The sequence below is a fragment of the Ctenopharyngodon idella genome, chromosome 10, assembly GCF_019924925.1.
Source record: "Ctenopharyngodon idella isolate HZGC_01 chromosome 10, HZGC01, whole genome shotgun sequence".
In the NCBI taxonomy this organism is placed as follows: Eukaryota; Metazoa; Chordata; class Actinopteri; order Cypriniformes; family Xenocyprididae; genus Ctenopharyngodon; species Ctenopharyngodon idella.
In genome coordinates this window covers 1,745,138-1,772,582 of record NC_067229.1, presented here as the reverse complement: position 1 = coordinate 1,772,582, position 27,445 = coordinate 1,745,138, and the positions used below count along the sequence as shown (strand labels likewise).

At 37.7% G+C, this 27,445-nt stretch overlaps 2 protein-coding genes across 4 annotated transcripts in view; one reads left to right on the top strand and one right to left on the bottom strand.

The window, feature by feature from the left end:
* Nucleotides 1–819: 819 nt before the first annotated feature.
* On the top strand, nt 820–8,652 carry gpr35.2 (G protein-coupled receptor 35, tandem duplicate 2). Of its 2 annotated transcripts, none has more exons than XM_051910927.1 (2): nt 820–942; nt 7,628–8,652. In XM_051910927.1, exon 2 carries the CDS (start codon nt 7,636–7,638, stop codon nt 8,578–8,580), a length of 945 nt encoding a protein of 314 aa, XP_051766887.1. In that variant the 5' UTR covers nt 820–942; nt 7,628–7,635; the 3' UTR covers nt 8,581–8,652. The 2 variants fall into 2 exon arrangements, with proteins under 2 accessions (XP_051766887.1, XP_051766888.1); XM_051910928.1 differs by lacking the exon at nt 820–942 and adding an exon at nt 2,671–3,074.
* Nucleotides 8,653–9,453: 801 nt separating this feature from the next.
* lim2.2 (lens intrinsic membrane protein 2.2) overlaps nt 9,454–27,445 on the bottom strand; it is a 31,519-nt gene continuing 13,527 nt past the window's right edge. Inside the window, exons 1-5 of one of the 2 annotated variants that reach the window (XR_007932402.1) lie at nt 21,757–21,862; nt 14,258–14,460; nt 12,052–12,186; nt 11,056–11,190; nt 9,454–9,760 (exon numbers count right to left, since the gene is read on the bottom strand). Coding sequence is in view for 1 of the 2 variants with exons in the window: in XM_051910931.1 (XP_051766891.1) it covers nt 9,723–9,760; nt 11,056–11,190 (173 nt within the window). In the remaining variant the exon portion in view is untranslated. Of the gene's footprint in view, nt 9,761–11,055; nt 11,191–12,051; nt 12,187–14,257; nt 14,461–21,756; nt 21,863–27,445 lie in introns of those variants that run through there. The other variant, XM_051910931.1, reaches the window with a different exon arrangement.

The window sequence follows — 27,445 nt, the reverse complement described above, 5'->3', positions numbered from 1 at the left end:
TGACAATTTTAGACACTTTTGAGCCAAGCTCAAAGATGCTAATCAGCACATGGTTAGCTAGCACAGTTCTGAACAGTTGTACACACATAAAAACTAAATTTTATGGAGTAACACCTAAAAAAGTTTGCTTAATTGCAGAAAAAGGGTGTTTGGTAGTGACGTTCCTTAAAGTTACACACATATTTTCAGACTTTGAACACATTTAAGTCAAAATGATGGTCCTATCTACTATGAAAGAGAGGCTATGAGAGGGAGGGACACAGGAATATTTCCTGATCACAAATGTAGAAGTGTGTTAAAATCAGTCTCAGCCAATGGACTAAAACATTCACTGTTTCGGTAGTGACATGAAAATGCGGGACACATTTTTTACATAAAGATGATTTAAAAATAAAATATAATTTTTTTTTTTTTTTTTAACTTCACTTTTTAAAAAAACAACAACAACAACAACAATGGAAAAAATTGCAAAAATTATTTCAATATCACTTTCACAAGTTGAAATTTAGGGGTTAGGGTTCGGGACAGCCACCTCCCAACTGAAAGTACCCAATAAATGGTGATTTCATATATATTAAGCTTACTGATATTTTAAATATTATTGTGGGATTCAATAGATAATAGAAGGATCTTAGTAAACATCTAAAAATTTGAATATTTAAATGTGTTTTTTGGTTGCGAGACAGCAGTTTGCACTAATTCTGTAGAATGGCCCTTATATGCATATTTACTTTCGAGTTGAAAATGATTATTTATTTGTAAAACTATAGTAGCATCTTTCAGTCGCTAGGGGGGATTCAACGCCATTGGATTCAGGTGAGCACTTTCGTTTTTGAACGCCTCTATTAGCGTCCCTCTCCTGAAGTGCCCTTTAAGGGCGCACAAACGCTGTTTGGAATTCGCCCCAGGTGCATCACTTTGGGATAGCGGCACGTAAATCAGGTAGGACATTTTATCTGACAAAAAAACGCATCAGAATCAAACTGGAACACTAAAACATTCAATGGAAACGCTTCATTTTAACTGATTAAATGATAACAGCGCTAAATTCGCCGCGCGTTAAATTCGCGGAAGTTTAGAGAAGTGAATCATTTTACACGCACCGTCCGAACTGACTCGACGAAATTAATAGAATTTCTCAATGGTAATCTAATTAATTGTTTGGACATGGTTGTAAATCACTCGCGTGTTTGCAGGTGACACAATGGAAACAGCGGGAAAGTTGATCAAATAAAAGCTAGAGTGCCGGCAAACTTTTCATCTAAATCAACAGACAAAATCAATTGATTCAATGTACGGCAGTATTTAAACACAAAAAAAGAAAACGTAATGTGCCGCGTCGACGTTCCCACAATATGCGGTCAAACGAATCGTTGATTTGAACGAACCGAACAAACAGGTTTCACCTAAAAGGTGAAACCCGAAACAGAATCACAACTCTTCCCACAGAAACAACAAAGAAAGTGTGTGATCTCGCTCCGTCTCAGTGTATTAATGCATTACATTACATATAGAGTAAGAGCTCTGCATTTTGTGTTTTCCATGATGAACACATCTTACCTTTTCACACGCTCTACTAGAGAGAAAAATTAAGTGTTTTTTTGTGTTGGCTCAACTTTTGAGCAATGTATTTTTTCACAACGTTAATGTAATAATTGCAACACATTGAATTTTAACTCTCGCACATTTTAAATACACCTGTGTTAATTGTTTTAACAAATGTGATCTGTAAAGTAGATTTTAATATCTAATATAGAAAGAATCGAGCCATTGTACAACCATCCGCGGTTGTGTGGAGAGGGAAAAAACGACTGAGAGAAGAAATACAAGAGCAAATATGAAATAATGCAGATTGCTTACAAAGTATGTGATCAATAGCTCAGTGTATTTACATATGTGTTTATAATAGGCGTATTACATTTGATATGCACAATAAATAGTGATAAAAAAACATTTAACAAGTTTTGCTTTTCAGTAGGTGTTTGCATTTCAAAAAGCATCATATGCAATGCTACTGCAATTACTTTATCTCTGTTTATATTTACAGTGTTATCTCATCTTTCGCTCTTAATAGTCTATTTATAAACGCATTCTCTCTCTTTAACCAGACTGACCACAAAAACAGCACTCAGGTAAAATGAAATGATACTAAAACTGCCAGTAGGTGGCGGCAAATCGTTAGTCATTTAATCAAATTATTCGTATGAAGGTAAAACGATGTCAGAATGAATCACGTGCGCAGGGTAAGACTTGTGGAAGTGTAAGCGTAAATTAAATTTGGATCTGCAAGAGAAGATTTGTAACGGTGTAAATCCCCCGTCTGCAAGATGAAAGACGTCCTTAAGATGTCAGTTTTACATACATTCTAAGTAATAAACATCTTAAAGACATTTTCTAAACGTCTATTTGACATCTGACAGGGCATAAAGGAAATTTAGATATTTAAATATCCAAATATAAGGTACTAATAATTATGTGGGAATCTTAATGTTCCCGGCAACTAGGGAACAACACAGCCATGTGTGTTTATATGTAGGGCTATACAGGCATCTATTGGTTACACGATGGCTATTGCAGATGATAAATGATGAATAATTTAGAGATAAATATTTAGTAAATATTTTAGTAATATTGTGTAAAATCCCCTTAAATTATGTCAGCGCATATACACCGATCAGGCATTACATTATGACCACCTTCCTAATATTGTGTTGGTCCCCCTTTTGCTGCCAAAACAGCCCTGACCCGTCGAGGCATGGACTCCACTAGACCCCTGAAGGTGTGCTGTGGTATCTGGCACCAAGATGTTAGCAGAAGATCCTTTAAGTCCTGTAAGTTGTGAGGTGGAGCCTCCATGGATCGGACTTGTTTGTTCTGCACATCCCACAGATGCTCGATTGGATTGAGATCTGGGGAATTTGGAGGTCAAGTCAACACCTCAAACTCATTGTTGTGTTCCTCAAACCATTACTGAACCATTTTTGCTTTGTGGCAGGAGCATTATCCTGCTGAAAGAGGCCACCAGGGAATACCGTTTCCATGAAAGAGTGTACATGGTCTGCAACAATGCTTAGGTAGGTGGTATGTGTCAAAGTAACATCCACATGGATGGCAGGACCCAAGGTTTCCCAGCAGAACATTGTCCAAAGCATCACACTGCCTCCGCCGGCTTGCCTTCTTCCCATAGTGCATCCTGGTGTCATGTAGTGTTGTCAAAAGTACCGATACTTCAGTACCAAGTCGGTACTGAAATTTTGAAAATGTGATGATACCAGCATTACGGTACAGTACCGAGAATCCGGGTATATTCGGCACTGATAGAGCTGTGGTAGTATTTACTTGAATATGACACGAGTGAAGCACAAAGCTTTGTTTACAAAAGAAATAATAGGTTAGCAATTAAATCTGACATCGTAGCCATGGACACATTTTGGTTCATGACGAATGAGAGAGGTACGTGAGTCCATAAATTTAAGCTTTGTATTCTGTTTTGTGAATCGCGATCTGGTCACCCGATTAGCAGAGAATTTAACAATATTCCATTAGTTATTCCACTGAACATGGAAACTCTGTTTCTTTTCCCAAATCTTCACTCACGAAGGAGATTATAAACGTTTCTTCCTTTGGTTTGCTTTTAATTAGGCCTATTATATTTGCATTCTTTACTGTGGTAAAGTAGGAAAAACACCGTAGGACAGAAACCTTTTTGCTTGCACGTCAATTTCTATTTAACACAGTTTGTGCTTGTTATTAGACTTTATAAGGCACGTCAAATTTATTTGTATAGCGTGTTTAACACACGCTGGTGATTTTTACTTTCCCTTTTTTCTGGCAGGGCAAAATCATACATAGCCTGAATGTTTTGCCCCTGTGGAGGATAAAACTCGCTCTTCAGAACTTTTACAACAAGTGTCAGTTGCTTGTAACATCAGGAGATAACATGAAGATATTATTAAAGAGAAATGGTCTCTTTCCTGCTCGTGTCCCACATCCCTCTCAAAGAGCAGAGCGGTAGGCTATATGACGCATCTTTGTGTGGAAATAAAAAAACGAAGGTTTTTAAATAATATTTAACTTTCTTATTATTTAGGTTACCATTATTTACCGATATTTATTTCATAGTTTTACAGGCTGTAGTGTGTTGTTTCACTGACGGAATAGCTAAAATAAACTCGCACGTCTGTTACCCCTGTTGAAAAAACCAGCATATGCTGGTTAAGGTAGGTTTTGAAGCTGGTATGCTGGTTTGAGCTGGTCCAGGACCAGCATAGTACCAGCATAAACCAGCTCAAACCAGCATACCAGCTTCAAAACCTACCTTAACCAGCATATGCTGTTTTTTTCAACAGTACAAAATGGATGTTTGAGCATTTATTTTTTTTATATTTAAAAATTTATTTCATTGAGGTAGCCCACACACACACACATACACACACGGTCCAAATCATATTTAATATGTTTTTAAAATAGGCTATATAAAATAGTAAAATAGTTCCAACAGATTTTGCTGTGGTACCGAAATTGGTACCGAGAACCGTAAAATTTTCATGGTATTGGTACCGACTACTGGAATTTTGGTACCGTGACAACACTATGTGTTCCCCAGGTAAGAGACACACACGCACCCGGCCATCCATGTGATGTAAAAGAAAATGTGATTCGTCAGACCGGGCCACCTTCTTCTATTGCTCCATGGTCCAGTTCTGATGTTCACGTGCGCACTGTTGGTGCTTTCAGCGGTGGACAGGGGTCAGCATGGGCACCCTGACTGGTCTGCGTATGATTCTTTATGGCATCATTTTACCTTCATAGATTTGTTCAAAATGGCTGATTCATTCAGGGACAAAGCAGACTGAGTCGTCGATTCATTCAAAAACGCAGATTCATTCAGTAACGAAACTGAAACAGTATTGCTCAGAGACACGCTCTACTATTTGGAACTATTTTCATTGACAAAAATAGACCTATTTTGTGTTTGCAAACATTGATTACTTTTTTTTTTTTGTGGGCGGAGCCTGCCTGGTTGCAGAAATTGCAGATTTGAAGTAGCAGTCTGTGGAAGCCACAAAATAAAATAACAGAAGATATATTTAATATAATAAAATATAATATAATATAATAATACAATAGAAGACTATATTATTTGCATTCCGATTCTGACCACACAACACATTTTTCTCTTATTCTGTAGATTTTGCCCATTTTTGACATCTGCTCCAAATTGGTCTATAGAGGAAAATCAGACAATATTGTGTCTAAAATATGTCACCTAATAGCCTATTAACTTTTTGATTTTATACAGCAATTCAATAAACACACATTTCACAACAATCACATTTGCAAATGTTTTGTTCGTGTGACATTGCTTAAAAATATTAAAAACAAGAACTTACATGGAGACTTTTTTGCACCATATCTTGGTATTTGGAAGCATTTTTAATAATTTTGGTGACATTTTTGCCCCAAGTCCCCATTCATTTCTGACCCGGGGCTCTTTTTCGAGAGCAAGTGCAAACACAAACACGCAGGAGCGGTTTAGCTGAATGCCATTAGCTATGAGAACGGATCTGCAACTCTGAGAAGGTGGCCTTGTTTGGGCTTGATGCTACGTGCTAGCTTTAAAGACCATTTTAGGCTAAAAACCCAACTTTTTGAGAAGCTGAACATGGCTGGACTCTGCATTAGTGTGACTCAAACAAACAGTGGCTACCATAAACACTAAAAGCACTCAAGAAGCTTAAATATAAAAACATAAACTATAATAGCATCAAACAACTAGGTATGCACCGATCATGATTTTTATTGGCCGACACCAATTTTTTCTTAGTTTAAGGAACAGACAAGAAAGAATGAAAGAGTACATGAACAAGATGTTTATTTGCTTGTTTACAGGCTGAACTGGCCTGAAGCATGAAAAATATCTATAGCCATCTGAAATTAGAAGCAACAACTGCACTTTAAATTAGATTGTATTTTAAGATTTAAAGCAAATAAAACAGAATAGTCTGATTTCAGATTTGTGAAATTATGCTACACAAGACACCTGCACAAAACAAAAACAGCAGACGGGCTGAATGAAAATGCAATTTCACTCTCTGACAGTAAGTGGCGCTTATGGAACAGCAGAAATACAGCGGCTACCCCGGTAAACAAACAGCGCTGCACTTATAAACATCATTTTTAAGCATTATCTGGAGGTAGGACGAAAAGAAAATTGCATGCAGGGGAAAAAATATGTATTTCTTGGCCACAAATTAATTTGATCCCACAACTTAATACATCAGCACGTTTTACTACTTCGTTACCTTGTTTTAAGTAAATTGTGTGTACAATAATTAGTTTCCTCATTTTATCAAAAATTGTGGCCATGTTGTAATAATTTGTTCCCTTATTTTAGTTAAATCAAAACGAGGGAACAAATTAGTTCAGTGTGGCCACGATTTAGTAAAACGAGTTCTAACGAACTCTTAATTTGTGGCCATGATATTTTTTTTTTTTTTTTTTTTTTTTTCATGTACGGGGCTCTGTAGATTTATATCTCCACTTTTTTTGTCATTTTATATTTAATTGATATTTATTATATTAAGTTCATAATTCATTTTCAGTAATACAGTAATAAAATGCCAGAAGTTGCAACACAACTTCTGGTCCAGGCCCTGGTCATTTCTAGGCTTGATTACTGCAATGATCTTATGGCTGGACTGCTATCATGCGCAATCAGGCCTCTACAAATGATTCAGAACGCTGCAGCACGTCTCGTCTTCAACGAGCCCAAAAGAGCCCATGTCACGCCTCTCTTCATCTCTCTTCACTGGCTACCAATTGCTGCTCGCATCAAATTCAAGGCGTTGACGCTTGCTTACAGATCTGCCACAGGCTCTGCACCCTCCTACTTCCACTCACTCTTACGAGTCTACACTCCTACCAGAAGCCTACGCTCATTAAAGGAGCGAAGGCTTGTGGTACCATCACAGAGAGGCACGAAATCACTCTCCAGGACATTCTTGTTCACTGTTCCTTGCTGGTGGAACGATCTTCCTGCCTTTATCCGGAATGCAGAATCCCTGGCAATATTCAAAAGACAGCTGAAAACTCATCTCTTTCGTGAGCACTTAAACTCATCTTAATAAAAAAAAAAAAAAAAAAAAAAATTTATACCTATCCTTTCACTTCCTCTAATCCCTCTCTATTGTAGCTTATGATACTCTGAGCATTACCTAAGACTTGTATTGTGAGCACTTTTTGTGTCTATTTGCCTCGTCATGACGACTCGCTTGTTGTATTCCTCAATTGTAAGTCGCTTTGGATAAAAGCGTCTGCCAAATGAGTAAATGTAAATGTAAAAGTGCAGATAGACTGCCACCATGACCCATAATGCAACTCTTCACACGGCGGCGGTCGTAATGTCTCATCTGCACCATGATGAGTTTCTTCTCAAGTGAAACGGGTGAAACATAGCAAAGGCTGCTACTGAATCTAAGATGGACTAACACACACGATAGTAAAGCTGTTTATCATAAAGAAGGAAACAAAAATGTCCTTATGAAAATCATTTATTACCATAAACTGCATTGACTTAACACAATGCAAAGTGTAATTATGAAGTCTGTATTTTAATTTCCCACAGTTTTTAAGATGTCCAACTGCACCCTGAACATCACCGCTGGCATCCAGAACTTTCAGCTGGCCTCACTGATTCCCACCTTCATCCTCGGGGTCCCGGGAAACATATACGTCTTAGTGATGTTCTTCCGGCGTCCCAGAGCAGACTGGACCTACATGAACATCTACATCACCAATATGGCCATCGCCGACTGCATCGTGCTGGTGCTTCTTCCCATCCGCATCGCGTCCTACTATGAAAACACCTGGAAATTCTGGGACCAAACGAACAAAGAGCTGTGTTACGTTCTTGTGTCGGTTTATTACGTCAACATGTACGTGAGTATCTTCACCATCACTGCCATAAGTGTGGTGCGGTACGTGGCCATCAAGTACCCCATGAAGGCCAGAATTATTTTGTCTTGTAGAAACGCTCTGGTGGTTTGCGCGGTCATTTGGTTGGTCACGTGCTCGTTTAGCGTGGCTTTCCATCACGTGGATGATCCGAAGAATAACGCCACGATCAAGTGCTTTCAGAAGAATAAAAAAGAGGAGCTGCCGTTGGTGTTCATTCTCGTGCTGAACATCGTCGGGTTCCTCGTGCCGTTTCTCATCATGTTGTTTTGCTCCGTCAGAGTCATTTACATGTTGAGGAAACAGTTGGAAGTCGGGTCCCGTAGCGAGAAGATGATCCAGTGCATGTTCATCATCGCGGCTAACCTGATTGTGTTCGTCGTATGTTTCTTCCCCGTTCACTTCGGGTTTTTCTTGAAGTACATCGCGCAGGCTTATAAGTACAGTTGTGACGTGCAGTCTTTCACACATAATTTTGTTCACTTCGCCATGTGCGTCTCCAGTATGAACTGCGCTTTGGACTGCTTCAGTTATTACTTCGCCACCAGAACTTCTTGGATATTGTGCTGCACGAAAAAAACTAGAAATGAAGAATATGAATGTGAGTATAACAAGGTTTCATGATGACTTAGCATTATCAAAATATATTTGAATTAGTGCTGTCAATTGATAAAAAAAAAAAAAAAACGTAATTAATCGCACATTTTTCTGTAATAAAATCGCGATTAATTGCACCTAACATTAACGTTTTTAATGTATTTTTATAATGTAATACTTTCACATTGAATCTCCAACATAATGTACAGTATATACAATATAAATTAAAATAAATAAAAAATAATAACATGACAATATAGGCTACATTAATTATTATTTAGTGTATGTTTGACAATGTCATTAATATAAATTATAACTCCGTTATCATTTAATTTGGACTACATATGCTGTAAAAATATATATTTATATATTTCGGGTTCTGCCTACTGTAATTGGTTTCATCATTGATTTCATCCAAATTGAAAACATGTTTAAATGTAAAAAAAAAAAAATCATAATGCTGACTTAGTTTATAAACATAAAACACAAACATGACAGGATGTAAGTGTCAGTAATGTTTGACAGTGGTATAAATGAGTATAAATATTCAACCTACAAACTGTATATTTTTGAAAATATGCCATTTCAAGTAAATAGATAAAGATTATTAGTGTAAATACTGTATATCCCCACTGTATATCTTTTTTCATATAAACCTCATCAAAAAGACAAACTTATACTGTAATAAAGGGTGTTTTTGTGTGCACTTTTTAAAGCTTTGTTTACTGATGTGTTCCTGTACTTATTAATCAGTGTCTTTGTGCTAAATATATATTCCTCATCAGATGGTGTTTTGTGTCTGTACGCCATCTGTTGGACAGACAAACCTCTGTTTTTAACCTGTGAATGATTAAATGTTGCACCATCAGTTCTGTTGGAAAAATAAAACATCCACCAAGAAAGAGTCCAAAAGCAGTTTATTTCATTCAGAATGCAGTTTATTTCCAAAAGCAGTTTATTTCATTCAGAATGCAGTTTATTTCCAAAAGCAGTTTATTTCATTCAGAATGCAGTTTATTTCCAAAAGCAGTTTATTTCATTCAGAATGCAGTTTATTTCCAAAAGCAGTTTATTTCATTCAGAATGCAGTTTATTTCCAAAAGCAGTATATTTCATTTCAATCACTGAGCGCTCAATGTTTTGTGAAGATCATATCATGCTGAGACGTTTCAGTCGCTTTGCTTATTAGCACAGAGCTGCAGAACTCCTGGAATATAGAGAAGAGGGGGATTCAGGGTACATTTACACGACAACCATGTACTAGAAACAGAAAAGTTTTTCCTTGGTGTTTTTCTGCGTAGATGACAATGTTGTCAAAACGATCCCTGTTCATAAGGATCTGCGAATGACCAAAAACGCTGCAATATTCTGCCAGGCCAGTAGTTGGCGATGAATCAAATGAATTGACTCGTTGATTCAAATGAACCAATTCAGTGAATAAAATGAATGGATTCACTGACTCAAAACTCTGATTAAATGATTAGTTTGCATCATCATTCTGAGGGGGGTGTTTACACACTGTTTTCAACTAAAAACTGAAAACTTTTTTAATGCATTTTGGCCATTCAAATCATAAGCTTCAGTAACAAAGATGGTGTTTGAGTTTGTCCGTTCAATTCATTCAACTGACTCTGGTTTAGTGAATTGATTCCTAAAGTATTCAAGCAGCTGTTTAATAAATTCGACTAAATGAATAGACTCAGAATAGACTAATTTGATTCATGAATTTGATGAATTTGATTCACTGAATCGATAGATTCAAACTTAGATTAATTGATTCGTCTGCATTTTCACTCATTTAGCAGATGTTTTTATCTAAAGTGACATACAAATGAGGAGAACAATAGAAACAATCAAACCAACAATAGTGCAATAATATAAATAAAACGACTAGTCCCAGTTATTCTAGCACAGTACACGTAGCAAGGTTTTTTTCTTTTTTAATAGATATATGGAACATTAAGTATTAGTATAAATGGGCTGAGTTTACATGACACCGTTTTCACCTAAAATTATTTATGTGTTTTGGCCGTTCATTTACACGACAACAGCGTTTTGGGGCCTGAAAACGCAAACGTTTGAAAACGGATTTCAAAGTGCACATTTTTGAAAACAATACCATTATTGTCTCCGTATAAACTACAAAAACGTAATGACATCGTCATCTACTGGCAGCAGAATACAGTGATTTTAGTCGTTTTCTCGGTTCCGTGTGATTGACAGCGCTTTTCTGTACGTGAAAAATGCATAGGAGAAACTTTCCTGTTTTTAGTACATCGCTTTTGTGCAAGTGTACGCTTAGACTCCAGTATTTGCTATGGTTAATTCAAAAGAGAAGTAATTTCATTATATTATACATATTTTTATTTATTTATTTATTTTGCAGAAAAAGAAAAAAAAAAAACAGGAGTGCAAAATTGTATTTGAATATTTTAAAAATCTATTCTTTAAATTAGATTTTCAAAATGGAATTTCTGTTTTTGCAAAAAAAATTATATTTACCTGCTGCCAGAGCTGATATGGTGCCGATCCATCCCAGAAAATAGGACCATGCAAACTCACAATCAGAACATTTCGACTGTTTATGGCTTAACGTCTTCCCGGTGTAAATCGCCAGAGCCAAGAGCGCAAGAAATCCTGCAGAAAACACAAACAGCAATGGCATCATCACTGCCAACCAATCACACAAATCATGGCTAAGAATGAACTGAACCATCAAATCTGACAGGAAATTAATAGCATCACATCACAGTATCAATGTCAAAAACTTTGGTAAATACCAAGTTTAAATAATTTAACAAATAATTATCATCTTACTATTTTGACAGTTGAATGAGTTTTAGTAATGATTTAGGAGTGCACCGATATACTCAGCTCACGTTTCTTTACGTATCACGATATTTTATACAATTTAAAAAAATGAAACTGAAATTCAAATAACAGATTTATTTCCAAAACATTAACAATTTTCAATAACTTTGTTGTACATACAACTTAATAAAGAATTTACAAGATTTAACTGATCCTATTAAGTGTCCATCATATGCGCACTTCAGAATCTCACCGGAAGTAGTAAGTCATCCAGGTACTTTTCACCTACTGTTTTTCGAATACTATGAATTCAGACATACTGCTCTGATCGCATACTGGATTAGACCACTTAATTTATTATTATTATTATTATTATTTTTTAAATCATTTAAGTTTTAGGGGAACTGACTTTAAATGGAGGGACATCTCTAAGATTTCTTCATTTGGAAGAAGAACGAAAATCTGAAATTTGAAACGACATGAGGGTGAGTACATGATGACAGAATTTACATTTTTGGGTGAATCATACTTTAAAAATACAGTAAGCTGAGCCTTGGATAAAACTCTATATCGCAAGTCATACCGTTTACATCAACGATACATATCGTCACATTTTTTCGATATCTTGATATAACAATGTATCGTTACACCCCTATAATGAATGTATGTTGTAATCTGAATCCTTACCAGACAGAAGCAGAGCGATTCCTCCGATCTGCACTAGCCTGCTTTGGACTTCTTTGCACGCAGTGAAGCCCAAAACCACTCCAGCAAAACAGCTTATCACCGACAGCAGCATGAAGGCACGCGTGATGTAGAGTGCTGCGGGAAAACACACACTTTATGAACAGATTCAGAGCATTCTGGGATACTCGACGTCCCCTGCGCTCCTTCAGATCTTTGTAAACTGCTGTAAAGGCAGGCCATTGTTTAGTAGTTTTGAGAGCAGTCATAGAATCTGAATGAAATAGTTTAAAAAAGAAAATAATAATAATTCGAAAATGATATATCAAAAATAAAATCATTCCTAACATATAGAGATGCACCGACTGCAATTCTTGGCCGATTCTGGTTTTTTTTTTGTAAGTGTGACCTGACGATTTTTACAGATTCCGATGTCAAATAACTATAATTGACAGCGTATACAAACAAAAATCTACATTTCTTCAATGTAAAATTTTAATGATTTTTAATGATTCATGTACAGTCAGATGTTCTTTGCCTATGTATCAGTAAATCAAAACCGTGACTAAACGCTCAACTTCACGTTGTTTCTCTTAGTAGGATGAAAATAATCTGTTATTTAAACTGTGATAAAATTATATAAAGATGCGATCAAAGAACACTCCCTGGAGCTGTCAATCAAACAGCGCGAGTTTGGACTCGCACCAAAACTCCCGTTTTATTCAGCGAATCTCTTAGTTACATCGTGTTTGCACTGTTAGTTATGATGAAAGCATTCGTTATTGTGCAGAAATTGAGTTGCAAATATTAATAAAATATTAAATGTTATTAATATTTAATTTCTTTGTCTTTTGTTCTTTGATTAACTTGACAGACAGTGGCAGGAATATTAGGCTGCTGTCACTTTAACCCCCGGTTTCACAGACAAGGCTTAAGCTAGTCCCAGACTAAAATGCATGTTTGAGCTGTTTTAACTGGAAATAAATTGTAATGACAGATCTTAAAATATGTCAGTGACATTGTTTTGTCTAAAGATGCACAACAGTAATGTTTTTTTTTTTCTAGTGAACGTTTATAAAAGCTATTTAAATGCCCTAATTAAACTAAGGCCTAATCCTGGCTCAGGCTAAGCCCTGTCTGTGAAACCGGGCCTAAGAGTTTATGCATGGACCCAATATACTGTTACACAACTTGCGTTATCTTTCCTGACCGTGTTTAACTGGATACTCGCCAAGACAGGCATTTTGACACAATTTTTTATGTATTTGACCATTTAAGCGCAGTAAGCCACTCATTTTGACTCACAAGCTGCTCCACTAATATAGAAACCTGCGAGGATTAGTAAAATTATTTGCAATACAAGGACTATTATAGTGAGAGGCACGTGTGTGACACTTCGCCGTCAGAGAGAAGAGAGCGAGAACATGCAGCTGACGTTATTACTTGTGCCGCTGGTAACAATATGGACCAGCTTGGAATCGGCCGATTTTCCACATGATCGGCCCGGATCAGTGACCAGCCGGTCAGTCTCACGTCTTTCTGACCAGCGGCACAGGCAATAACGTCAGTTGGCCGGTCGATCGGTGCATCTCTACTAACATATTCTACCAAGATAGACCTACCCAGATGGATAAAGATTACTAAATAGTATATGTTTATATTGTCAAAAAACATAAAGTATGTTTTGAAATAAATAAATTAAAAAAATAATAAGAATAAATTCTTCCAATACTGACATAATCAACTGGATACAGATTATATCAAATATTTTTTATATTTCTCAGAATTTGAAATCAAATTGTTATTTTTTATGTTTAAAATAAAATACATTTTATATTTTTAATAATTAAAAAATAAAATAAGTGTTCTTCCAATATTGACCTACTACTAGAAGGATATACATATTAAATATTATATTTGCATATTATATATATTTTTTTATTTGTCATAGAACATAAAATGAAATATGTTTTGAAAAAAATAATCAATAATATAACATATCTCAATACCAGCATACTCTAAAAATAAAAATATTTTTAAAATGTTACATTTTATTAAACATGAAATGAAATTGCTTTGATAAAACATAAATATTTAAAAAAAAAAAAAATTGAATAATAAATAATTTTAATGTTCTTCCAATATTAACCTTCCCCCCAGATGGATAAAATAATATTATCTTTTTTTTATATTTTCAATATGAAATTACATTGCATATCTGCCAAAATTAAACGTCCACACTCCGTGGCTTTGCACGTTTGACCTGTGCAGTATATCCAGAGGCCCTCATTGGCTGTTTCCTTTTTCTTGATCCAATAGCCTGTTGATGTGGAGATGATGAGGAGCATGAGGGTCGCCACACCAGACAGTGAGGCCCCGGCTACCAGAGCGCACGCCATCAATGAGAGTGTCCTGCACAAACACACACGGTTACAGGTCAACCTTCCAGAAACTATGATAAAACAATGACTCTCTACATTATCCCCACCAGTACTAGTGCTCATAATGACCTCATCAAACCGAGACACTGAGGCTGACGTTTCCTTTGTGCTCCAGACATGAATAGGCTTGTTCGAGATGCATCGGCTCTCGCGGTACTTTGATGTCATATGCCGATCGTTCTGCGCAGCGCCGATGCATCTCAAACAAGCCTAAAGATTTCTCAAATCACAAGCCAATCAGAACACTTTAGAAACACATAGCAACTGCCTGGAAACTACCCTGCAAACATGCCCCTTTTTGCGGGCACAGTGGGGTAGGGCCAGCCCACACCAAACCTGAACAGGCCCAGTGTGGGTTTGCCCAGGCGAGGCCCACAGCTTTGGGCTCACTGCTGGCCCACATTAAGCCCATGATGGCCCAGAGCAACTTTTGTTCCTTTGGGCCCATGCAGGTTTTGTGTAAGCAGCCCACTTTCGTTTCCCATGCTCTGTTTGGCTGTATTTTTATACAGTGTTTTCTGTTTTCTTAAATTACATACAAATGTATGTAAAATTACAGAAATAATCTGTAATTAATACAATAACAAGTTGGATGATAAAACGGTCAAATGTAAAATCTCCTTATTTAAATAAGCTGAAAACACTGTCACATGACCAGCAGCAACAGAACATTAAGATTTATATTAAGATTTACTAAGATTTAACTAAGACAGAACTAAGATTTATATTAAATTGTAAATCTTCAGCTCATCATTGTGCCTTGTATAACAGAGTGGGTTGGCCCTCTTTGTCTAGTAGGAGAAAAATGCATTGGTACTTAATTATTTATAAAGCCATCTTGGGGATGTTGCCTTCGTATCTTTGCTGTCTTATTCAACAGAAAACTGTTGAGAAATATTTTCTATGTTCTCAAAACTGTTATACACTTTCTGTTCCTTTTGCTAGATCTGAATTAGGTAAGAAGGCTTTTGTGTATGCAGCCCCGTTTGACTGGAATCACCTTCAATCGAGATCTTTGGATCAATTTAAAGTAGTCATTCGGCAAATGGAAGATGATTCAGTGAAATGTAATTGTTTGTACTGTGTATGTCTGTGTTGAAACTAATTGTTCTGCTGCTCATTTTGGCCAGGTCACTCCTGTGAAAGAGATTTTTAATCTCAGTGAGTTTTTCCTGGTTAAATTAAAAAAAATAAAAAAGTGAAACGCTAACAGATCTGTCTAGATCTCAGCATCTTTACTTATTACAATCCAGTTTGACTATTTCTTTCATGCAAAACTTTTAGATGATGTTTTATTGAAAATAGTCACCGTCATGGAGGTAAGTGCTTGCTTTAGTTGGGCTCTTGACCCTTGAGTTCTTATCTTCAATGTTTCTCTGGTTGTTGTAACTGTGTGTTTCTGAGGCACATTTGATATAGCAAAAATTGCAAGAGAATTTCTGGTCAAAAAAAGTTGATGATTCAATCATCATGTAGTCATAATCAAAGAGGTTTTATGGAGTATGATTTAGGGAATATTTGAGTGGCAGATGCTTCTGCTAATCATTGACCATTTCTTTTTTTAATGATCATTACCTGTTATTTTCATTAATGGTAAATGTTTGGCACCCTGCTGCCAGATTTACTGTTGTAGATTAATACTGTTTGCCCTGTGAGGGATTCCTGGAGACTAAGTGTGGGCTGCCTGTGCAGGGCCAACATTTTGCCAATGAGCAAATTCTCAGGGGCCCTGCGCTGGCAGTCCTTACGTTAGCCCTAAGTGGGCCTGTAACGGGCCAGTGCAGGCTTGTTTGCAGGGTAGGGCTGATAATATCGCGATATGATAAAACGAGATTTTTTAACAGCAAAAGGCTACGATTACTCTGGTCACGTGACACACGAGAGTAAAGCAGTCTGCAAAGGAAACATCAACTTGGCATGGGTTAGGGTTAGGGTTAGTATAAGCCTGCAGGAAAGAACAGCTTATGTAATATTGTGTTAGTCATAAATATATATATATATATATATATATATATAATACATAGGCTACTATAAAATTAAAAGACATTTCTTTTAAATTTTAAGCGCATCTTTTGAATGAAGTAGTAACATGATCGATAGGACAGAACAAGAAAGGCTATCAAAAATCTTTAATTGCGCAAAAGTATTATAATATGAACGGCTCCAATACAGAACGGCAAAGCGTTTATGCGCATCCAGTGCGCAGAATGATGCGCTTGAAGCAACAAGTTACCCCAGTTTTGTGATCTAACAGACACCCGGGAGAAACAGCAATAAACTAGCCAGCCAGATAAAGTCCTTTTATGCAAAACCATAGAGCTTTATTTACAGATCAAGTATAATAATAGGAACACTGAATCATCTTGGAGAGAGCTTTATCGTGTTGACTGGCGTAAACGAACACGACGCACTGTTTGAATGCTGAACGGAGCCGCAGCGGAGGGAAACATTCACGTGAACTTAAATTTAACGACTTAAATATTCATCAGTACGTCATATTAATCTATGGAATGGCTTCAGAACACTTGGAATATAGTGGATGAAAACTTTGTAGTGCATTATAATGTTTTTGTGCCTTTTATGTGGTATAAAAATAACAGAGAATATCGGATTTGGATCAGTCTCGTCTGGCCGATACCCGATCTGGCAAAAAATGCCAATACTGGCAATTATATTCTATAATAATTATAAATAATAATATGAATAAAAATAGGAAAATTAGTACATTCATAATTTTCATAAATATACAATATAAACATTAATAAAATATAAAATAAATAATATGTTAATCAACAACAACAAAATAATAAATTATATTTATATTTTTACAATAAATATACAACATAATAATGCATACAATAAAATGTAAATTAGTATATAATATAAATAAAATACGTTTTTTTTTTATTTTAAATATTAATATTAATAATAATAAATTATTGATAAAAATAATAAAATGCATCCAATAAAATTTTATAATAAATATGCAACATAATAACAACAATAATAATACAAATAATAATAATAATAATAGGAAAACTACATGTATAATTTTAATACGAAATATACAGTATTTATATATAGTATTTATATACAGTAAACAATAATAAAATATAAAATAAAAATGTTAATATTAATACTAAAAAGGTAATATAACGAAACAAAATGTAAATAATAGGATAAATTCCATTTATATTTTTATAATATACAAAATAATAATAATAATAATAAGCATATAATAAACGTTTATTGACATTAATGATAATAACAAAAATAATTTATTAAATAAAATTATAATTTTATAATAAATATGAAACTATTTCAACAACAACAATTGTAATCATCATCTATCAATAATACGAGCAATTAACTTCATATTTTTAAAAAAAATAATGCACAGCATATACATGAAGCTTGACATATACACCAAAGCTTGATATAGAATAAAATATTTAGAAGATTTTTTATTTAAATTTGAATAATTTAAAATATAATAGGCCTACAATGTTAATAAATATTTTACTTTTATCATTACATTCCAACAATAACGTCTCGGTTATGTATGTAAGGAGGGAACGGAGACGTACGTCAGTAGTGACCGACGAATTGGGATATCGCTAGAGAGCCCTATCAGCTTCGAGTGAACTACAACAGGCCAATGAAGTTGGCGTGCGATATTTGCATAATGCGCACCGCCCCCGCCAGGTGGTATAAATAGGGGAGCAGATGCAATCGCACTCTGTTTTTCGCTGAGGAGACAACCTAGTCTGCACTACAGCGAGGGTACAGCAACTGTGGCGACGGGACGTACGTCTCCGTTCCCTCCTTCAGGGAACGAGGGTTACATATGTAACCGAGATGTTCCCTTTCAGTCGGTCACGTTCGACGTACATCAGTAGTGACCGACGAATTGGGATCCCAAATAAAGCACCACAGTATGAACCCCTTCCAGTGCCCAGCGCAAGCTCTAGCCACCCGGCGTACCAGTGGGACGGGGAAGGGGGCGAGCTGACGCCGAGAGAGTCTACTGCTGTTCCGATATACCCACTAAGTAAACTAGACTACACTGGGGAAGCGAACCCGTAGGGGACGCTGCAGAGACAACTACCCACCCGTAGGGGAGGAATTTACGTGGAGTACACATATGGACTGGCCGTGGGCAGTACGCATATGGAGTCCCTGGGATGGCTCCACCTGGGTAGGGGGAGACTCATCTGACAGGTGACAGCAGAGCTGGCTCTGCTAGGGAAAGACAGGGGCTCGCTGTAGGGAGTTGACCGTGGACAAATACACACATGGGACCACTCACGTGGAGGGGTCACGACATGTGGAACCCAGACGAGGCAGAATCGAGACATGAAAGTACGCGTCCTTCAGGTCGATCGCTGCAAACCAATCCTGGGGACGGATGCATTTGAAAATGCACTTCTGCGTAAGCATCTTGAACAGCAGCCTGGAAGGGACCGATTCAGGACATGCAGATCCAGGATTGGCCGTAGCCCATCGCCTTCTTGGGTACAATGAAGTAGGGGCTGGAGAACCCTGACTCCATATCGGCTGGAGGGACCGGCTCGACTGCATCCTTCGCCAGGAGGACAGCAATCTCCGCCCAGAGAACAGGTGCATTGTCCAGGGACACACGAGTGTAATGGACACCCCTGAACACCGGGGGACGCCAGGCGAACTGAATCGCATAGCCGAGTCTGATGGTACGAATGAGCCAGCGGGACGGGCTGGAAAGCGCTAGCCAGGCTTCCAGACACCGAACCAGCGGGACCAAATGCACCACAGACGTACTGGGCGTGGGGCAGCGAGGTAGAGTGTTGGGACCCGACTCGGACGGCATAGCGGCCCGTAGTGGGGTCAGACTCTGCAAGGTGGCAGTGTGAATGGGAGACGGCACATGGGAGGCGGCCTCGACCAACACACTGGGACCTGCTGGCGAAGTGAGAGGGGACTGAGAGTGGCGAGGTGGGGCCTCGCGCACTGCCAGCCGCGCCCTCTTGGGACCTGGAGGGTTAGAAAACAGTTCTACTTCGTGGGTACCGCTGGTCTCCGGAGAGCCAGCGGCGGAACAAACCAAAATTCTCCACCCGGCCCTCCTCCGGGGAGGGAGCGATGCGGGCATCGTCTCCCGAAGAACTGTTTACCTCAGCTCCAGGTCACCCGTTTCTCCAGGACCGCTTCTCGCTAGCCAAGTGGCTTGGCTGCGGGCTGAGTGGGCTGGATTTTAGGCCAGCTTGTGAGATGAGAGCATCGAGAAAGCGTACTTAGACGATGACACACCTCTGCAAGGCTAGCCAGGGGTGTTTCCGGACCACCATGGTGGACGTTGTCTGGCCAGGGGCCTGCGCTATGACTTACATCATGCGTAGCTCAACCCCGACTCAGAACTACCCATATGCCATGAGCGCTTTGGCCTTCCACAGACTTGCCGGGGGCCAAGACCCATGCAGGGCAGAGGTGGTGTGCCCGTAGCACTGCCACCCCACCAGAGGGTAATGAGAAAGAAGAAACTTTTAATGCAGATTATGACCCTTTTGGCGTTCCATATTTGGCACCAAAAAAGGCTTCCAAACTGCCAAGTTTTTCATGCACGTCCGGGCTAAGACAGGGAGCAGGGCAAGGCGAGTACGCGTCGCACCACACCCCCAGGGGCCCGGGAAAGCATGGTCGTTAACTCTGAATCTGATTCAGCATGAGCACATCACAACCGTGGGACGCTCAGCCTCATCTTCATGTCCAGAGCCCAACAACTCTCTCTCCAATGTAGCAGTCGACATCTGATCCTCTGCTGGAGCCCTGACTAAGATGCTAGGTCCCCCATGAGAAGGACCAGCAATCCACCCAGAAGCTACCAGCCATGTGGGAGAGTGAACGTGGTCGTCTAACTGAACGACACACGGGGCTGAGCGCCGACGTGGCTATGTTTTTACCAAACATAAACCACCCACGAACACAGTCATAACATGTTTGTGATGCATTAGAGGAGTGGGGGGCCCACAGAGATTGGCTCGGCAGGTATTGCCCCACTGTGATCCTCTGGTCACCCTGGCTTATTCACCAAAAGTAGTACTTTCCTGATTCAGAAAGAGAAACTAGATTGGGGAATAGGTGAGGGGACTCCACCTCATTTGAGGCACTCGAGTCTCGACCACATCTAGAGCGCCGAACAACGCGCTGGGTTGCCATGGCAACGCGCGCTGTCAGCCGGCAGCTCGACTGAACACGGCGCGCTGAGCGCTCAAGCCCTTACGAGAAAGGCAAGACGAACAACGCACCGACGTGGGCATGCTCTCTTTTTTTTGTTTTACAAGAGAATATGAACCACCCACAAACACAGTCTCAGCACGCTAAGCAGACATGAGAGAAAGTGATTGTGGCCGTCAGTGAGGATAGGAAACGACCGCCTCCAGAAACGCACAGACAGAATGACGTCTTGAAAAAGACGCAGTGTCTGTCTGTGAAGCTCTTTTAGAAGCTCTTGTTCTTTGTGCCGAAGCACACAGGGAACAGCCGCGATGTGACTGCAGGTACACTTTTCACTCCCTGAGTCACACACACAGAGGAACCAGCCCAAATCGCAAACCAACGGGGCAAATAATGCTGTGAAAACAGCAGTTGAGAGCTGTATAACAGCTCGAGAAGCTCACTCTGGGAAGCTCGCGGCCTCGCTGTAAGGTGCCATAAAGCCAGCACTGTAGAACAAAAGCTCTTCAAAGGCTTGTGAAGTCACTCTCAGACTAATAGCAGGAACTATAAATTTACCTTTTTTTTTGCTTATAATAAATTTTTTTTTTTTATTAATGTCATATTAGTTGTCTAAAGATGAAACATCTTTTTTTATTACTGATGTCACTTTTGGAGAGATAAATCATCTGAATAAATTATCTTAAAGTAAGGTATTTTAGTACAGTGATGGTACTTTTTTCGTAAGCGTCATTCCGTCTGTAAACAAAAGCAGTTCTGTGGCATCAGCAAAACATCCAGTGTTAAATTAACACTTCCAGTGTCACCCAGTGTTTATATAATCCGGTGTGGATTATATAAACACTGGCAATGTTAATTTAACACTGGAGGTTTTACTGTGTGGCATCAGGGTTTGGCTCGAAATGAGGCTTTAAATGCAATGATAAAATCATGTCAAAACGATCAAACACATTCAGATTTCCACAAAAAGAATCTAGTATCATAAAACATCTAATAAAGTAGACACAAAAAAGTGCAAGAAGTTTTACATCAGTTAATAAGATCAAATCTAGCTTACCTAAATGTACCTTTATGACAGTACTGTCTCCCGCGAAGATTGTGCTCCGTCCGCGCGCCTCTAGGGTTTTTAAACGGGTATGCGTTGACGTCACTTTCCCGCCGGAACACGCCCCCTCAGCCTGACTGAGTGGCAAAAGATTTACTGTACAGTAGAGTGTACAAATATATCTGTACTGTCAATCGCACAGCTCTTTCCTGTTTTAGATGTTTTGTGTCAAATCTATCACTGAAAAGTGGACACGTCTAAAAAAAGCTACAAAAGAATTTAGACATCATAACAGTCTGAAAATCATTTTTAGATCTACTAACGATTACTGAACAGTGTTATTAAATTATTAGTGTTTTTAAAGTTTAATTTAAATGGACATTACATGAGAGAAAGGTAATCTAAATGTCAGGAAATTATTATACACAATTAAATATACAAAACCGACAAACACATATAAATTAAAATAAAAAAATCATTAATAACTTTAATTAAACTCAATTAATTTCTCATTAACTTAAACACTGCTTCAGTGGGTGGAATAAAAATATGGCTTTCTGACCCCTGGACTTTCCACGTCTGTTCAGATGATATTGTCTGCTTGATAAGGATAAAGGCATAACCATATTCAGTGTATTATTTGATTATATAGATATCATGTTGTTAATTTCATGTTATTTTTTGCAATAGTCCTGTGATTGTCCAGCAGTTTTTTTTAATCCAAGAGATTGTGCAACAAAAATCAGTGAGTTAAATCACTAAATGAGAATTATGTCTTTACCATCAAGTAGACAACATCATCTGATCACATTTTCTCTTGCTTTTCTTGTTATAACAAACACAGTTACAACAGCCAAAAAAAAAAAAAAAACTAATGTTAAAAAGTCAAGGGTCAAGAGCCCAATTAAAGCAAACACTTATCTCTATCATGGTAACGTCAAACGAAACAATAAAACAACATCCAAACCTCTGATCATTTTAAATAAGAACTTCTGTAGATGTATGACAGAGATAAAGTCAGTCTGGTTAGTAATAAGTGAAGCTGGTAATGCTGTTTGTGGAGTTGTTTAATCCTCCTCTGCTGAAATCTTGAGAGATTTAATGTGCCGCCATGCATTTAACTCGTTTTTTACGTTTTTGTTTTTTACAGTGTGGTGCTCATTCCAACCAAAATTCAATGTCTCTCGGACATTGAAACTTGACGTCAAACAAACGTTGGGTTTAGACGTCAATCTGATAATCATTTTCAACCGAAATTTAACGTCTGGCTTACGTTGGATTAGTTGGAGTCCAACGTCTTCCTGACGTCACAATGATGTACTGTACCAGCTGGGAAGTATAACTGTAGGTCATCTGCATAACAGTGAAAATCTATCTTATGTTTTCGAATTACAGCACTTAGTGGAAGCATGTAGATTTAAAACAAAATTGGTCCTAACAGGGAACCCTGCAGAACTCCACATACAATTTCAGAATGTTGGGATACTCTCCAACAGGATCCCAACAAGATATGTTCCATGAACATATCCCAACGTTCATGGAACCTCCGTACATTAAAAAAAAAGAAAGAAAAAAAAAAGAAAAATCAGCCATGGATCCATCAATAGGCAGTAAAACACAGGTTCACACCTTTAGACAACTTAGCATCTGTAATTCACACATCTTTGGATTGTGAGGAAAACCAGATCTGAAGGAAAGACTTTATGGCTCAGCTGGGACTCGAACCAGGAACCTTCTTGTTGTGAGGAGACAGTGTTTCCCACTGAGACATTTGTGCTGCCCTTACACACAAACATAAAATACACATACTAGTACATAAACAGCATTACCAGCTTCACTTATTACTAACCAGACTGACTTTATTTCTGTCACACGTCTACAGACGCCCTTATTGATAATTAACAGAGGTTTGAAACACTGATCGCCAAAATGGTGACCAAACATTTTCAATAAAACATCAACATCTAAACCTGTTAATTCTCAAAAAGAACTTCTGCTGAGATCTTCAGAGATTTATTGTCTTCTTTTATCTTCAGTTGATTTCAGGCTGTGTGGCTTTAAGTCAGCTGTAGTTGTGTTTCATTTTCTGAGAGTTCAAGCATGATGTTGAAACCAACATCACATTGTAACACTGATTCAATGCCATTACCATTGATTGATTTTTTTTTTGTTGAAATTTCAAAATGTTTTCAACATTAATTGCAGGTGCAAAAGTGATATTGATTCAGTACAGTTAACATTGAACATTAACATTAATTTAACATTATTTCAACGGTTGCTTGATATCTGGGTATGAAACATGCATGGGTTATTGAAAAACAGCCTTGCTTTGATATGAGATATTATTGTGTTACTTTTGATAAAACAAGCTTTTTCGTCATTAAAATAACATTTTAATCCATTTTATTGCATATGAATGATTGAACCCTTCTCTGTGGAAACACTGTAGTGAGAAGACAATAAGTGTCATAAATTGAAGTAATTGTGTTAAATACATGCTATCATTAATCCCCCATAAAATTTACAATTGAAAATATTTTCATTTTTAAACATAATAGCAGTTATAATTGCTGGACGTGTTTTGTCCCATGTCTCAAGAATTAGCTGTGCAGTCAATCTTACAGCTCTTTCTCGTTTTAGATGTGTCAAATCTATCTGTACAGTCAATCGCACAGCTCTTTCCCATTTTAGATGTTTTGTGTCAAATCTATCTGTACAGTCAATCACAGATTTCCCCACATAGCAAGCAAAATTGACCTGAATGTGTCCTCAAGCTCGCAATGTCGGTAATGGCATGTACCCTGTCAGCCAGAGCTGGGCCATGTGTGGCAATGGTGGCACAGCACAGATCACGGCAAACAGCATGAGGGCTGATTGTTGGTGGGAGGAGTGTGGCCTAGATCAATCTAGTGATCATCTGGTCCAAATCAGGATTGTGACCTTGGGCCAATTAAGTGCACTTCAATGCAGTTGACTGATTTACAATTTACTTCATTTGAAATGATAACATTTCATCTGTTATGACTTGGCATTTCAAAGATTCATTTTAAACAATACTACAGTTTAAAATATAGAATTGGTTAAAATGTCTGTGATCATTTAACCATAATCATGCAATATTTTATTGATTTTGTTTATCATGGGGCATAATTTTATGAATATGCTGTCATAAAATACATAAAATTTTATTCCTGTGCTGTAATCTAAATCTTCGGAATGTGATGTTTTAACAACTGTTCTCAAGTGAGATTTAAAAGTTGTATGTGAATATTTATGACAGTCTAATGCAGTTGAACTTAGCTTAAAAAGCAGGGAAGAAGAAGCTGTTGTTTGTGCGTGTGGATCCTCCTGTGATGCGGCTGATTGTACTGCTTGCTGTTGAACTCACTCAATAAATGAGTGAGATTTATGTATTTGAAATGCATATAAATTTTCCATTAATTTGGATTACATAGTTTTGACATAAATTAATAAACTGAATGTGATTATTTTTTTGTAAGTCATACATAAATGGAACAGGTAAGATTTATGTAATTGTATTAAAAACTGAATGTGATTCATATTTGTCAGTCATACGTAAATGAAACAGGTAAGATTTATGTAATTGTACACAGCAAAATGTTAAATTAACACTGCCTAGTGTTTGTGTGTGCACACTATAGAGTTAAAGTACTATTGAAGCAGTGTTGAAGTTAATGAGATAATTAAGTGATGATTGAGCATTAATGATGAACACCTGCTGTTAACAAGCAGAATCACTGAAGAAAAGCGAAACACAAGAACTACAACTGACTGCAGCCACAGCCTTAGATGAAATCAACTGAAGATAAAAGACAATAAATCTCTCAAGATCTGTGTAATCCAAATGGATGGAAAATTTATATGCAATTCAAATTCATAAATCTTAATTTTAGACATAAATGTTTTTTTTAAATGTCCAGCCTGCTGCTCATAACTGCTTAAGAGTGCACTGGCCATGAGCGATGACGTTGTGGAGGCTATGTCGGACTCACAGACACATTTAATGAGGAAAAAACAAACTTGACAGGAGAAGGTGCGCACCTGTAAGTAAACTCTGAGCCATGCTTACGCACATTTTGGAGACAAAGCAGTTTGGTGACAACAATGGTGAGCTGAGGGACTGATGGCAGATGAAGGAAAACCACTTTAAATCCTCATTATGAGTCCTAATCATAAATACAGAATGATTTAAACTCTGTTTTACATCTGATATACACATTTAGATTAAATATGACCCTCTCATTAATGGCAATAAGCATTGAAATGTTTAAAAAAAAAATATTAATTTAGATCATAGACATATTTGTAGTGGATGTGCTACTTTTGATCACTTTTCCTGTGACACACTGTTTTAATAACAGTGAAGCGTGCTAGGCACGCATAATTTCTCTTTAAACTAAACTGCAGACCTCATGTTATGAGAAAGTATTTTTAGCAAGAACAATAATCAGTGATGCACACCGATATTATGGGTGACAATGCTGGATTCAGTGTTCGAACAGGTCGAACAGTCCATTGTCCGGTTTGAATAGGTCCCAATAAATATCCCAATAAATAAGTAGGCCTATCTGTTTCCACTAAAAATAGCAATATCCTAAAAGATATGTTTATCTTATCGGCAAAACTGCATAAATTTGATTTGATTTGAATTGTTTAAAACAATTAAAATACTATTCGGCCAGTGGAAAAGAACGAGATCAACTCTATTCTAAAAACTGAGAAGTATTTTATACAATTTTGTTTATAAGGATATTTTGATATATTTATTCTAAAACATAAGGATATTGGATGATTTTTAGCAATGTAATGTGTTTGGCACAAATGGCATTTATAGTCCATATCTTATATTTCCTTAACGTCTTACCCTTGGCGGCGTTAACCATGGTGTCACGTGGATGGGAATATGCATGGAAATGATATGCAGATGAGGTTATGCTTAGTAAAACTAAGCGTTGCAAGCTCCATATACGGTGATTTCAGGGAGGAGAGAGGGTGGAGACGCACAATCTTCCGCTGACTGGGATTTATAAAGGGAATTTTGCACAGGTTCTGGTGTACAAATGGTTTTATAATCTGAAAACTTTTGTGCGTACGCAAAATCTAGCTTTTGTGCATATGTACACTTTTAGGATGAAATCTATAGAAAGTTTTATAAATGAGACCCCAGGTGTGGCTCAGTTTTGGGGTTTCTGGTTTACTTAAGGCTGAGAATCGGTACCAACACTAAAACCTATTCAGGCCCAGTGCAGGGCCAATTATGGGTTAGTAATTGGCTGAGACTCAGGCCAGTTATGGGTCATATGTGGCCCTTGTCTTTAATCTAGATCTGTGCCACTGCAGGGCCATCATTCTTTGCGGCAAGTGGGCCGTGGGAAAAGGGGCTGTGTGAACTGAAGCTGGGCCAACAAAAAACATTGCTATATGGGTTCCCGTTTTAGATGTGTTTTGCGTCAAATCTATCTGTACAGTCAATCGCAAAACTCTCCCGTTTTAGATGTGTTTTGTGTGTTTGTCACGGCATTCACACTGAAAACCAATGCTGCCACTCAGTCTTTTTACCACTCAGTGGGCGTAACTGCAGTCACTTTCCTGCCACAATATGAGATGTGAGATAATCCACATCTTTCACTGCATCTCATCCTCTTGTTTACTCATTCTCCCTCTCCGCATAATCTCTTCT

Coding starts and splice junctions, on each gene's coding strand:
- gpr35.2 (XM_051910927.1), top strand. CDS start 7,636: ATGTCCAACTGCACCCTGAACATCACCGCTGGCATCCAGAACTTTCAG.